Source organism: Schistocerca americana, chromosome 2, assembly GCF_021461395.2.
Source record: "Schistocerca americana isolate TAMUIC-IGC-003095 chromosome 2, iqSchAmer2.1, whole genome shotgun sequence".
Classification (NCBI taxonomy): Eukaryota; Metazoa; Arthropoda; class Insecta; order Orthoptera; family Acrididae; genus Schistocerca; species Schistocerca americana.
In genome coordinates this window covers 948,287,966-948,303,399 of record NC_060120.1, presented here as the reverse complement: position 1 = coordinate 948,303,399, position 15,434 = coordinate 948,287,966, and the positions used below count along the sequence as shown (strand labels likewise).

The window sequence follows — 15,434 nt, the reverse complement described above, 5'->3', positions numbered from 1 at the left end:
TTTTTCCCTTTGACATTTCAATGGCACCTCCACCGTCCACCCATAAGGGAGAGAACCAGCATTGCCTTACCCTAACAGAGCACTTATCCAAGTAGTATGTCATATAAAGGGAGGACAAAAATATGGGAACACCAAAAACCACAACGCATTAGTATCCCTAACACGTTTACGAAAACAGTTTGTATACAGAAGAACATCCAGTTGTCTCGTATTGGATAAACACAGGTCCTGTGTGCATACCACTCTTCTTGCAAAACAGCAGCAAATTCAGGTAACTACGATGGAGGTGGGTAGTGATCACGCACACTTCTTTCCATTGTAGACCAGAATAGCTCAATAACTGAGATTTAGTGACTATGCTGGCCAGGGGAGATGCGACGACTGACCACGTGCTGAGAAAAATCAGACTTGGACGATTTGTGCTGTGTGATAACGGGCCACATCGTATTGGAAGACGGCGCCAGCCATGGGGAACAAACATTGTACCATGGCATGGACCTGGTCAGCCAAAATAATCACATAATCCTTGTCAGTAACAGTACCGTACAGAGTACCAATTGGATTCATACGCTGCAACAATATGGCTGCCCAAATCATCATTGAACCCCCGCTGTGTTTCACTCTTGGAATGTGAACTCGTACAGAAGTTGGACACAGTGTGCAATACGACTCATCCTACCAAATGACTTTCTTCCATTGCCCCATAATTCAGGTTCATGGTTTCGGCACCACTGTTTTCTCTTGCGGACATTTGCATCACCGATCTGCGGTTTTGGAATTTCAGCTGGCTCTGCTAGTCCGTGTTCATGGAGCTCCCTTCGTGTTGTTTTGGTACGACTTTCAGTTCTGCAGTGACTTCTTCAACTGACGTCCTCTTATTTTTCGTCACAATACTTTTCAAAGACCTTCTGTCACGATCACTCAACACAAAGTTTGGTCTGTATCGTGACTTGGTGAATGCTGTTTTTCCTCTTCCCCTGTATAAGGTATAAATCTTCGATGCGGTACCTCTTGAAACGTCAAGCACTCTGGCTACCTTGCTTACGGAAGAATCAATTATACGAGCGCCATGAGATTCGAATTCCCTTAGCTCCCACATAATGCACTCACGACTACACAGAACACTTTTCTGGCCACGATTGATACTTGAAACGTATTGAAGACATTAACGACTCTGAGCACTATGGGACTTAACTTCTGAGGTCATCAGTCCCCTAGACTTAGAACTACTTAAACCTAACTAACCTAAGGACATCACACACATCCACGCCCGCGGCAGGATTCGAACCTGTGACCGTACTGACGACATTGTGCAGGTGCCGTTCATGGTCAAATACAACAGCGCAACCTGCATGCTTGACTAAGATCTACATTTATTAGATTGAAATCCATATGATCAAATTGTGTTCAGCGCTCGTTGAATATAGAAACTGGAGAACAGAGCAGCAATCAATAGCGAAATCCGTCGTTTTACTATAGCAGATCTAGATTTCAACCATTACATAGCAATCTTCAGTGCATATAAGAAAAAGAAATATTAGTCCAAAGTCTAACGTATTATACAATACTGGTTGATGTAGAACATACGGGACATATGCGACACTTTGGACTAATGTCTCCTGTTGTCACATGCACAGAAGATGACTATGTAAAAGTTGAAATTTAGATCTGCTGTAAAAACGTCGGATTTCGCGTTCGACTGCTGTTGTTCTCTCGATTCTGTCAAACGCATTTCCAGCCGTGTTTCCACATTTTTGTCGAACCACTCTACGTGGCAGATCTTCAAGCGGTACAACCCTTCCCATCATTATCGGCCAGACTGTTTACACTGATGAACTAAAACACCATGAGCACCTGCTTAGTAGTCTGTTTGTCCGTCATGGAACCATTACACCAGTGATTCAACGTGTCAGGGATTCGACAATCTGTTGGTAGGTTTGTGGAGGTAGCTGTATGTGGCATTTGATGTCTACTCGCAGGTCATGTAATTCCCGTAAATAACGGGCCGCTGATTTGCGTACGCGATGATGGCGCCCGATAGCGACCCAGATGGGTTCTATAGGCTTTACTTTAGGCGCATTTGCTCGCCGAGACATCAACGTGAGTTCACTATAACGCTCCTCAAACCACCGTAGAATGTTTCTGGCTGCCAGACACGGACAAGTACGAGGTGCATTCAAGTTCTAAGGCCTCCGATTTTTTTTCTAATTAACTACTCACCCGAAATCGATGAAACTGGCGTTACTTCTCGACGTAATCGCCCTGCAGACGTACACATTTTTCACAACGCTGACGCCATGATTCCATGGCAGTGGCGAAGGCTTCTTTAGGAGTCTGTTTTGACCACTGGAAAATCGCTGAGGCAATAGCAGCACGGCTGGTAAATGTGCGGCCACGGAGAGTGTCTTTCATTGTTGGAAAAAGTCAAAAGTCACTAGGAGCCAGGCCAGGTGAGTAGGGAGCATGAGGAATCACTTCAAAGTTGTTATCACGAAGAAACTGTTGCGTAACGTTAGCTCGATGTGCGGGTGCGTTGTCTTGGTGAAACAGCACACGCGCAGCCCTTCCCGGACGTTTTTGTTGCAGTTCAGGAAGGAATTTGTTCTTAAAAACATTTTCGTAGGATGCACCTGTTACCGTAGTGCCCTTTAGAGCGCAATGGGTAAGGATTACGCCCTCGCTGTCCCAGAACATGGACACCATCATTTTTTCAGCACTGGTGGTTACCCTAAATTTTTTTGGTGGCGGTGAATCTGTGTGCTTCCATTGACCTGACTGGCGCTTTGTTTGTGGATTGAAAAATGGCATCTACGTCTCATCCATTGTCACAACCGACGAAAAGAAAGTCCCATTCATGCTGTCGTTGCGCGTCAACATTGCTTGGCAACATGCCACACGGGGAGCCGTGTGGTCGTCCGTCAGCAATCGTGGCACCCACCTGGATGACACTTTTCGCATTTTCAGGTCGGCATGCAGGATTGTGTGCACAGAACCAACAGAAATGCCAACTCTGGACGCGATCTGTTCAACAGTCATTCGGCGATCCCCCAAAACAATTCTCTCCACTTTCTCGCTCATGTCGTCAGACCGGCTTGTGCGAGCCCGAGGTTGTTTCGGTTTGTTGTCACACGATGTTCTGCCTTCGTTAAACTGTCGCACCCACGAACGCACTTTCGACACATCCATAACTCCATCACCACATGTCTCCTTCAACTGTCGATGAATTTCAATTGGTTTCACACCATGCAAATTCAGAAAACGAATGATTGCACGCTGTTCAAGTAAGGAAAACGTCACCATTTTAAGTATTTAAAATAGTTCTCATTCTCGCCGCTGGCGGTAAAATTCCATCTGCCGTACGGTGCTGCCAAGTCTGGGACGTATTGACAATGAACGCAGCCTCATTTTAAAACAATGCGCATGTTTCTATCTCTTTCCAGTCCGGAGAAAAAAAAATCGGAGGCCTTAGAACTTGAATGCACCTCGTATACTGCTGAAAGATGACACCGCCGTCGGTGAAGACATCAAGCATGAAGGGATGCAGGAGGTTCTCAGCTGTCAGCGTGTCATGCAAGCGCAGGAGAGTGTCTTCCGTAGCTTAATACTGCTCCCACCAGCCTGCATCCGTGGCGGGCTGCACTTTTCGACCCGCCGTTCACCTCGATGACGGTGTTTGTGTAGACGATCATTCACCTGTGATTCAGCTAGAGGGCCAACACGTTTCATTTATAGACGGTCGAATACCATTGGTCCCGTGCCCAGTGCAATCGTAACTGACAATGGTGTTGGGTCAACATGTGACCACTTAGGGGCGGTCTGCTGCGGAGCTCCTTGTTCAACAATGTACGACGAACCGTGTGCTGCGAAACACTTTTGGGTGCACCAGCATTGTGCTCTTTTAGCAGAGAAGCCACAGACCACTGTCTGTACTATTTACAGAGCAGACAAGCCTGCTGACCCCACGTTCTGAGAAGAGTCGTTGACGTCCAACCATTTAGCGCCAGTGCTAGTTCCACTTTCCTTCTATCTCTTTCCGTAGATGCTCACGACAGTAGCACGTGAACACTCGACTAGCTTCGCCGTTTTCGAGATACTCATTCACACTTTCTGCCTAATAACAATCTGCCCTTTGTCGAAGTCGCTTATCTCACTGCATTTACCCATCTGTAGCCCATAACTTCCCCAGGTTGGTCCCCGATTCGTGTCTTCTCCGCTTACATCCAACGTCACGGAGGGCAATGGTTATAATGTTTTGGCTGGTCAGTGTGTATTACTCCGAGGGTGCGATAGCCTTGTGTCCTATATAGGCAAAAGTATCTGGAAATGGCCATGTTCAATAATTTCTCTTTACGGGATGGGAAACTGTGTAACAAGATACTCACGTGTGTGCTGCATGTACTGCCTCCTGGAGGACTCCTGCGGCAGCTTGACGAGCACGCGGTGCTGGTCGCTAGTGGCCTGGTGGTAGTACTGCGTAGTCGACGGCTTGTCGCGGTAGTTCTTCACCAGGAAGTACTGGTACTCCGGCGTCTGCAGGCAGGCCGTATGGTAATATCACTGGATTGCGTTAGATATTTAAAAAACAGATGCAAACAAAGGAGGCGGCCTCCGCAACGCTCCAGAAATTACAGTTTATTCTAGTATTTTAAGTATTTTATAAGATAACGCTGCACTACGGTTCTGAAGTTTTTAATTAGAACGGAAAGGAGCTCAGGAAACAGAATATTAGGAATATAAAATACAAGGACTTATTTAAGAATTGTGTAAAGTTTCTTGTAACGCAGAGACTTTTTAAGACGTACAACTCCCAGAGCCCGGCCATAGCCGCTGTACTGGCCAGTTCCTAATACAAAGAACAAAATTCAAATATTGCTAATTTGATAACTCTATCTAGAGTTTCCAGTTGCGAGCAACATTTCGAACTCACTGATAATAATCTGAGACTGGACGGATCTTTAATTAACAAATCATAAACATAAGACGGTTATTTTATGTAGTTTTCCCCAGACAACGAGTATCAATATACAACTACATCTACATCTACGTGATTACCTTGCTATTCACAATAAAGTGCCTGGCAGAGGGTTCAATGAACCACCTTCATGCTGTCTCTCTACCGTTCCACTCTCGAATGGCACGCGGAAAAAACGAGCACTTAAATTTTACTGTACGAGCTCTGATTTCTCTTATTTTATCATCATGATCATTTCTCCCTTTTAGATGGGTGCCAACAGAATGTTTTCGCAGTCCGAGGAGAAAACTAGTGATTGAAATTTCATGACAAGATTCCGTCGCAACGAAAATATCCTATATTTTAATGATTGCCACTCCAATTCACCTATCATGTCTGTGACACTATCGCCCCTATTTAGCGATGATACAAATCGAGCTGCCCTTCTTTGTACTTTTTCGATATCATCCGTCAGTCCCACCTGATACGGATCCCACTCCGCACAGCAATACTCCAGAATAGGGCGGAAAAGCGTAGACTCTTTGGTAGACCTGTTGGATCTTCTAAGTGTTCTGCCAATGAATCGCAGTCTTTGGTTTGCTCTACCCACAATATTATCTATGTGATCGTTCCAGTTTAGGTTATTTGTAATTGTAATCCCTAAGTATTTAGTTGAATTTACAGCCCTCAGATTTATGTAACTTATGGCGTAATCGAAATTTAGCTGATTTCTTTTAGTGCTCATATGAATAACTTCACACTTTTTTTTATTCAGGGTCAATTGCCACTTTTCGCACCATACAGATATCTTATCTAAATCATTTTGCAAGTCGTTTTGATCATTTGATGACTTTACACGACGGTAAATGACTGCATCCTCTGCAAATAATCCAAGACGGCTACTCAGATTATCTCCTGTGAGCCGACCGGAGTGGACGAGCTGTTCTGGGTGCTTCAGTCTGGAACCGCGAGACCGCTACGGTCGCAGGTTCGAATCCTGCCTCGGGCATGAATGTGTGTGATGTCCTTAGGTTAGTTAGGTTTAAGTAGTTCTAAGTTCTAGGGAACTGATGACCTCAGCTGTTGAGTCCCATAGTGCTCAGAGCCATTTGACCCATTTGTCTCCTATGTCGTTAATATAGATCAGGAACAATAGAGGCGCTATAACACTTCCTTGGGGAACGCCGGGTATTACTTCTGTTTTACTCGATGACTTTGCGTCTATTACTACGAACTGTGACCTTTCTGACGGGAAATCACGAATCCATTCGCACAGCTGAGGCGATACTCCGTAGGCATGCAGTTTGATTAGAAGACGCTTGTGAGGAACGGTGTCGAAAGCCTTCTGGAAATCTAAAAATATGGAATCAATTTGACATCCCCTGTCTATAGAACTTATTAATTCATGAGTTGGTTGTGTTTCACAAGAACGATACTTTTTGAATCCGTGCTGACTGTATGTCAATAAATCGTTTTCTTCGAGGTACTTCATAATGTTCGAATACAGTATATCTTCTAAAACCCTACCGCAAATCTACGTTAGTGATATAGGCCTGTAATTCAGGCCTGCAATGAATGATTGCTTACATGGTGAACCATAAAATTTTGGGGGAAGAGTAATTTTCACATTCCTCATTTGGTTGATGTAGAAAATACTCAAAATGGCGAATTTCCTGTACAGTTCCTGGCCTTTACGTTTGAATAAAAGGTGAAGTAGCACGGTGGCGTAGGCATGCCAGTTTCCCTTCGTTCGGTGAATTCGCGCCCAAACAGGTGTCCCAACGTAAGAGACAAAGAGACCGAGCCGGCCTCTGGACGAAACAGCACCAACGATTCGTTCCCTCCTGCTGTCATGTTGGCCGCTGGGATCTGCTTCTGAACTGCGGACCCACAGTTTGGTGCGGTGCCCGAATTTACAAATAGCGCCGAGAGCCACGCTTCATTCCCACTCAGTTGCTGGTTCAAAATGGCTCGGAGCACTATGGGACTTAACATCTGAGGTCATCAGTCCTCTAGAACTTAGAACTACTTAAACCTAACTAAAGGACATAAATCCCTCAGGGAGTCACACCTAGTGATACGTGGCTGGCGACCAGGAGGCCCAAGCTGAGTCCTGGCATTGCTTCCACGTACTTATGCCAGGTTCCTCACTTTTATCTTTCCTATCTGGCCACCCTCTGCCAGCTCTTGTTCTTTTCCGACCCTGACGCTATTAGGTTTCGAGGGCTAGGGGTCTTTCATTTTCCAACCTATACTTCTCATGCAGCGTCTGACCCGGAGCGGGCATGCTTCGGTAGCTCAGTTGGTAGAGCACTTGCCCGCGAAAGGCGAAGGTCCCGAGTTCGAGTCTCGGTCGGGCACACAGTTTTAATCTGCCAGGAAGATTCAACATTTTTTTGCACCAAATTAAAGTTTACAGTACTTAGTCCTACTGTCTGTATGTCACTTGATTGCTGGACTCCTTACTTCTGAAATGGCAGAAATTGCAAGAGTTCAGGCTGCAGTACTTCGTGTCTGACCACTGGCACTAATATTAAGTTTATTGTTGCGAAGTGCATAATGAAGCAATTTCTGGTCTATTGAGCGAACTTAGTACAAATTGGAAAAGACATATTTAAGCATATGGAATGCATATGTCTCAGTTTTGCTGCCATAGATGTATGTTACAAAGTATTTATCTAGGGGATGGACTACATGCGGAAGAAATTCATACAGTCATTTCACAAACTTCAATCTGCACCACATTCTGACATGTGTTTATGCTAGTATTTCTAAAAAAAATATTTAGCAGTTAGTAACTTTAGTAAATAGTATTCAATGAAGTAGGAATGATCGATTAAGAATAATTTATTTTCATGAACTACCGTCGCTGATATGAAGTGAAGAAATATCACTGAAAACCAGTTATAAGTTAAAAACATTTTTAAATAGTAACTTTTGCCAACTAACACAAATTTCCATTTTCAAAACAGGGCAGCGTGTTGAGACATTCAAGAAACCCAGTTTATTTGCAAGTATTACATGTTCCATGGCATAACACCTATCTTTTCAAGTTACAGTTGTCAAGTAACTATTCAAGTTGTGCTCGACCGAGTAAGTATAGTTAAACCATCCAAAATTTTAAAAACATACTCAATCCTACGTACCACAAAACTCTGTAACTGAAAAATTAACGGTATCCTCAATACAGGTTTAACATATTACACAATACTTGAATATGTAGAAATCGTAGTATTTACCAACGCTACACGAAACATAACCTCATTTCTCACAACAACAAAAACAACAAAAAATACTTGAAGTGCGTATGGCGGTCTCTGCAGCGCATTTCTTCATGTGATTCTAAAATCGTTCACTTGATTGAGACACCGACAAGAAAATGTCGTATATTCCTAGGCACACTATCCTTTACCAGAAGAATAAACCAAGAAATACAACAGTCCATCTGCCTCTTATGAGGTGCATCTAGTTCTTACCAGTCAACCGGTAATTCATCATTTTTCTTTTGCACCCTCTTTCCTATCTTTCTGTCTTCAGAATCCATTGATTTCACTCTGTTCTCTACTATCTTATTATTAACCGACAAGATTTTTAAATCTTATCTTATTGTCTCATTCCTTGTATCTATTCTGTTACAGCCCCTTACATATGTCATGAACTTCATCTCTGCCGCCTGTATAAGCAATTTTTCTTTTTTTATTATTTCCCACGATTCGGAACCACAAACCAGGATACGTACAGCCATAATTTTGTAGAATATATCTTTCTAGTTTCTCTTCCCAATGTTCTACCAGTTATTTCGGAAATAGCTTGAAATTTATTAACCTTCTTCTCAATGTCTTTGCCACAGTTAAAACTGATATCACATCCTACATAACTGAAGTAGGATACTGGTTCTAAAATTTATTTATTATTATATTAGATCTGACTGGATTATGGAGGCCAGTTCTGTTGTGTCTAGACAAGACAGCCTAGACACAATGAGAGGAAGCCGAAAGGCACGCGCTAAACTAAAGCAGGATGGCGTGAGGTCTGAAACAGGATACGTAATGAATGCTATAAAGAAAAGTACGTAACTTCTGGAATACTTAACTTTAATCCATCCTTGTTGTACATCTGGAGATTGTGGCGATACAAGTGAGACTCTTTAGATACATGCAATGTTACTAATGGCGCCTTGCTAGGTCTTAGCCATTGACTTAGCTGAAGGCTATTCTAACTATCTGCTCTGCAAATGAGCGAGGCTTCGTCAGTGTGCATCGCTAGCTACGTCGTCCGTACAACTGGGGCGAGTGCTATCCCGTATCTCGAGACCTGCCTTGTGGTGGCGCTCGGTCTGTGATCACACAGTGGCGACACGCGGGTCCGACATGTACTAATGGACCGCGGCCGATTTGAAGCTACCACCTAGCAAGTGTGGTGTCTGGCGGTGACAAGACAAGTTCAATGCAGGGTGATTCTTATTAACGTCTAAAAGCCTCCTAAGTGACGTACATGACGCTGAGACAAGTCATTTAATGTAACACACATGGGACAGCAAGTATCGGAAGTACTCCAGAAGTGGATGAGAGGTGCTGAACATATGTGACGTCACCAGATGACATAGCTCTTCACACGTGCAGCACTTGGGGCTTTCGGTCTGTCGCCCTGATTATCCCAACACGAGTCAAGTATTCTCGTCGGTGTGGCTCCAGGCCTATATACGCCACTTTAGCAGGTGGAGCTCAGGGTTCGAGTCTTGCGTCTGGCAGGCAGCACTTTTTTAAGTGTGTGAAACAATTGCGTGTTTTCATTGAGGTATTGATATATTAATAATATATACCAGTCTCGCGGTGTCCGTTGCTTTATTACAAAGTGCAGCAAAACCAAATCCTGTCATACTGCGTCAGAACTAAATAAGCTTCCGAACTGCATCTTTACCAGTAAAAGACGTATGTTCCCTTTACTAAATAACGTCTGTAACAGAATAAAAAAGGGACAGTAAGAAAGAAACAGAAAATAAGAACAGCTTTTGCTTGGTTACAGCGAGAACAATAATTCTGCGCCTTCTACGTTTACAACAGATCACATTTTGAAAGGCATTCGAAATTTGCACGGTTTGCTTGAATGCAAGTACTGCCTCACTCAGTCATCCCTTCATGCACGCGCTCAAAAGTACCCTCCATATTATGGATCCGACGCCGCATGTTCAACGTTTGTCATTTTGATATATTTCCGGACATTTGCGGCCCCATGTCTCTTACATCAAATTACTTTTCTCAGGGTCATCTACGTAGCTTCCGAAGTTTTTAAACGCTAATAAGAATCACAATGTATACTTAAATTATATATTACTATTTACATGTATAATTTACATATGATATCTGTATGGTGCGAAAAGTGGCAATTGACTCTGAATAAAGAAAAGTGTGAAGTTATTCACATAAGTACTAAAAGAAATCCGTTAAATTTCGATTACGCGATAAGTCACTCAAATCTGAAGGCTGTAACTTCAACTAAATACTTAGGGATTACAATTACAAATAACCTAAGTTGGAACGATCACATAGATAATGCTGTTGGTAGAGCAAGCCGAAGACTGCGATTCATTGGCAGAACACTTAGAAGGTGCAACAGGTCTACTGAGGAGACTGCTTACACCACGCTTGTCCACTCTGTTCTGGAATATTGCTGTGCGGTATGGGATCCGTATCAGGTGGGACTGGCTGGCTCTGAGCACTATGGGACTTAACATCTATGGTCATCAGTCCCCTAGAACTTAGAACTACTTAAACCTAACTAACCTAAGGACAGCACACAACACCCAGCCATCACGAGGCAGAGAAAATCCCTGACCCCGCCGGGAATCGAACCCGGGAACCCGGGCGTGGGAAACGAGAACGCTACCGCACGACCACGAGATGCGGGCAGGTGAGACTGACGGATGACATCGAAGAAGTAGAAAGAGGGGCAGATCGTTTTTTATTATCACGAAATATGTGAGATAGTGTCACAGACATGATACGTGAATTGGAGTGGCAATCATTAAAACAAAGGCGTTTTTAGCTGCGACGGGATCTTCTCGTGAATTTTCAATAACTAGTTTTTTCCTCCGATTGCAAAAACATTCTGTTGGCACCCACTCACATAGGGAGAAATGATCATCACGATAAAATAAGAGAAATCAGGGCTCGCACAGAAAAATTTAAGTGCTCGTTTTTCCCGCGCGCCATTCGAGAGTGGAACGGTAGAGAGACAGCTTGAAGGTCGTTCATTGAACCCTCTGCCAGGCACCTTGTTGTGCATAGCAGACTAATCGTGTAGAAGTAGACGTAGATATTGGTTTCGGTCTTTGTAAATTATCTTCTGTTTTCTGTAACATCATGTGGTCGTCAGCTATAATAGAGTACGAGGGTCCCTCCAAAAGAAATGCACACTATTTTTGTAAAAATACAGTTTTCATTCTGCATGTGTGAAAGTTTTACAGTGTGTAGATACATCCTTCCCACTTGTTTTCAAACTTAGTTCAACCTGTTCCCGTGAATGGCGCCGCCACAGCATGTCTTCAAGATGGCTGCTACACTTGACGTTCGTCAGAAGCAACGTGCTGTCATAGAATTCTTGTGCTGTGAAAACGAGACACTGGGAAACATCCACAAGAGGTTGAAAAAGGTGTATGGAGATGCTGCTGTCGATCGCAGTACAGTTAGTCGGTAGGCAAGCAGGTTACGTGATGAAAGCGGGCACGGCAATATTTAGGATTGTCCTCGCAGCGGCAGGCCTCGTACTGCACACACTCCAGACAATGTGCAGAGAGTTAACGAATTGGTGACTGCTGACAGACGCATCACAGAGAACGAATTGTCACGCTACGTTAGGACAGGGGAAGGAAGTGTTTGCAGAATACTGAAAGTGTTGGCGTTAAAAAAGGTTTGTGTCAGGTGGGTTCCCAGGATGTTGACAGTGGCTCAGAAAGAAACAAGAAGAACGGTATGCAGCGAACTTTTGGAACAGTACGAGAATGGTGGAGATGAATTCCTTGGAAGAATTGTGACGCGTGATGAAACATGGGTCCACCATTTTTAACCAGAGACGAAGAGGCAATCAATGGAGTGGCATCGTACAAATTCACCCAAGAAAAAAATTCAAAACCACACCCTCTGCTAGAAAAGTTATGGCTACCGTGTTTTGCGATTCCGAAAGACTCTTGCTTGTGGACATCATGCGAAGTGGAACCACCATAAATTCTGATGCATATGTGACGACTCTGAAGAAACTTCAAGCTCGACTGAGTCGTGTTCGACCACATCGGCAAAAGCAGGATGTTTTCCTGTTGCACGACAATGCACGGCCACATGTCAGTCAAAACACCATGGAAGCGACCACAAAACTCGGATGGACAGCAATGAATCACCCGCCTTATTGTCCTGACCCGCCCTATGTGATTATCACCTCTTTGGGAAACTGAAAGACTCTCTTCGTGGAACAAGGTTTGAAGATGATGACTCCTTTGTGCACGCTGCCAAACAATGGCTCCAACAGGTTCGCCCAGAATTTTACCGTACATGTATACAGGCGCTGGTTCCAAGATGGAGTAAGGCAGTTGAGAGGGATGGAAATTATGTGCAGAAATGAAAATATTGTTCCTCAAGGACGTATCTACACATCGTAAAACTTTCAAACATGTAGAATAAAAGATGGATTTTTAAAAAAATTGTGCGCCTTTCTTTTGGAGTGACCCTCGTATATAATGGTATGTTATATCCTATTTTAATTCCTAAATGTGTTTCAGCTTTCCTCATCCTATCTCGTCAATATATAAATCAAATAAATCTCAGTGATTTACATTTGATGATTTATTGAGGTTGGATGCCAGATGCTGTCAAAAAACATGTTTTCTGTGTGCAAATAAGCTAGGTAGTTCCAGTTCCTAATTACGTATTGTCAAACAGCGTTCCAGTACAACCCACGTCGAACATTTACCTGAGAAAGTTTGCGAAACTGTCAAATAACTGAAACAAGACCCAGCGAGACGTAAAGAGTGTGACTGCTTGCGGAGCTCTAGTTGCGAGCGACAGGGGACTTACCGGGGCAGGGGGCGTGGTGTTGACGGTGCCGGGCTGAGACCCCGGCGGCGGCGGCTGCGGGCCCGCGTGTCCCGGCGACGGCGACTTGGTCTCGGGCAGCTGCAGGGAGCGGGAACGGCGCACGCGGTTGCGGCCGTCCCACGTGTGGTACACGTGCGCCGACACCGTGCCCGGCTTGGGCGCGCCGCCGCCCCCGCCCTGGCGCCGGTACCGCCCTCCTCCGCCGCCGCCGCCCCCGCCGCCCCCGCAGCTGCTGCTGCTGCTGATGCTGCTCGACGAGGAGGAGGACGACGAGTCGTTGGACGCCAGCTGCTTCTTGCTGCCGTCCGAACCTGGGGACCTGCCGACACACGCTGCATCTGCACCTGCCGCGGCTGAACAATACACTGTGCGCACCGGCCAGTGTAATAACTCGAGGCGTGACTATACAAAGTGAACCAACAATGGCGATCGACACATTGAATTGCACGCGTAGTAAGACTTAGGGATGGCGGTTATTGTGAAACAATCGATTTTCGTTTATATCGTTTTCGTCCACGCCAGTTTAACCTGACTGTTTAAAACCGCTCAAAATAACCTTTTTCTGAAATAACTGGCTTTCGGTCTTTCGTGTTATTTCCTGTAATAAATGGAGAAATCGAACAAAAATTGAAAAAAAAAATTGTGTCAGTTTCAAGATACACAGAATTCAAGTATTAAATTACACAGGGAAACAAAAGGAAGTTCGTTCCCCTTCGCTGCTTTTCTCGAAATACTACAAAATCACCAATATTCTCTTACTGATTAGAATTTTTTGTAACTCTGCTCAAAAATCACGTTGTAATAGGAGATCACAGTGCTATTTGTGCATTACCAATAGTCAGGCCCAATGAGTAAAAGCTGAGGTTCAAGAACTCTGGGTTTCGCGTTAATTTTCGTGCTTTCAAGGGTTACAAGAAGATAAAGGCATATTATGTAAACACAGGCAGCAGATCAGCTATTTGGTCTATGCTACACTGCAGGCCATTTAAATTGCTACACCAAGAAGAAATGCAGATGACAAACGGGTATTCATTGGACAAATATACTAGAATTGACATGTGATTACATTTTCACGCAATTTGGGTGCATAGATCCTGAGAAATCAGTACCCAGAACAACCACCTCTGGCCGTAATAACGGCCTCAATACGCCTGGGCATTGAGTCAAACAGAGCTTGGACGGCGTGTACAGGTACAGCTGCCCATGCAGCTTCAACATGATACCACAGTTCATCAAGAGTAGTGACTGGCGTATTGTGACTGACTGGGCAGGTTCGTCGTATATCATCGCAGGTACTCCTGTCTGTGATGCAGCGTTAAGGGTAACCGCAGCCATGGTCTCTGAGCTGATAGTCTATGCTGTTGCAAATGTCGTCGAACTGTTCGTGCAGATGGTTGTTGTCTTGCAAACGTCCCCATCTGTTTACTCAAAGATCGAGACGTGGCTGCACGATCCGTTACAGCCATGCGGATAAGATGCCTGTTATCTCGACTGCTAGTGATACGAGGCCGTTGGGATCCAGCACGGCGTTCCGTATTATCCTCCGGAACTCACCGATTCCATATTCTGCTAACAATCATTGGATTTCGACCAACGCGAGCAGCAATGTCGCGATACGGTAAACCGCAATCCCGATGGGCTACAATCAGACCTTTATCAAAGTCGGAAACGTGATGGTACGCATTTATCCTTCTTACACGGGGCATTACAACAACGTTTCAGCCGGCCGCGGTGGTCTCGCGGTTCTAGCCGCTCAGTCCGGAGCCGTGCAACTGCTACGGTCGCAGGTTCGAATCCCGCCTCGGGCATGGATGTGTGTGATGTCCCGAGGTTAGTTAGCTTTAAGTAGCTCTAAGTTCTAGTGGGACTGATGACCACACATGTTAAGTCCCATAGTGCTCAGAGCCATTTGAACCAATTTGAACAACGTTTCACCAGGCAACGCCGGTCAACTGCTGTTTGTGTATGAGAAATGGGTTGGAAACTTTCCTCATGTCAGCACGTTGTAGGTGTCGCCGCCGGCGTCAACCTTGTCTGAATGTTCTGAAATGGTAATCATTTGCTCATCACAGAATCTTCTTCCTGTCGGTTAAATTTCGCGTCTGTAGCACGTCATCTTCGTGGTATAGCAATTTTAATGGCCAGTAGTGTATTTGTCTGGCGTGTTAATCGTGCCCTCTTTTCCGGTTCGGGTAGTGACTTCACAGCTTGCGCAGGTATCGGTCCGTGTGTGTCGGTTTTCAATACATACTGTGTCCCAGGTTTTCACCATCCCTCGTGACCAGCACACCTAGAAAGGATAGCCGTTTCTCCTTTTCTATCTTCATGGTAAATTTTATGTTGACATGGGGCTGTTCCCCCCATAATTTGACAAAACGAAGGTATCATTGACGTAT

General features: G+C 44.6%; 1 protein-coding gene across 1 annotated transcript in view; it reads right to left on the bottom strand.

Annotated features, from left to right (window-relative positions):
- The window catches only part of LOC124594566 (AF4/FMR2 family member lilli-like), a 167,521-nt gene that overhangs the window by 21,592 nt on the left and 130,495 nt on the right, over window positions 1-15,434 (bottom strand). The window contains exons 4-5 of the mRNA XM_047132937.1: window positions 13,018-13,357; window positions 4,383-4,530 (exon numbers count right to left, since the gene is read on the bottom strand). Coding sequence (XP_046988893.1) covers window positions 4,383-4,530; window positions 13,018-13,357 — 488 coding nt within the window. The remainder of the gene's footprint in view (window positions 1-4,382; window positions 4,531-13,017; window positions 13,358-15,434) is intronic.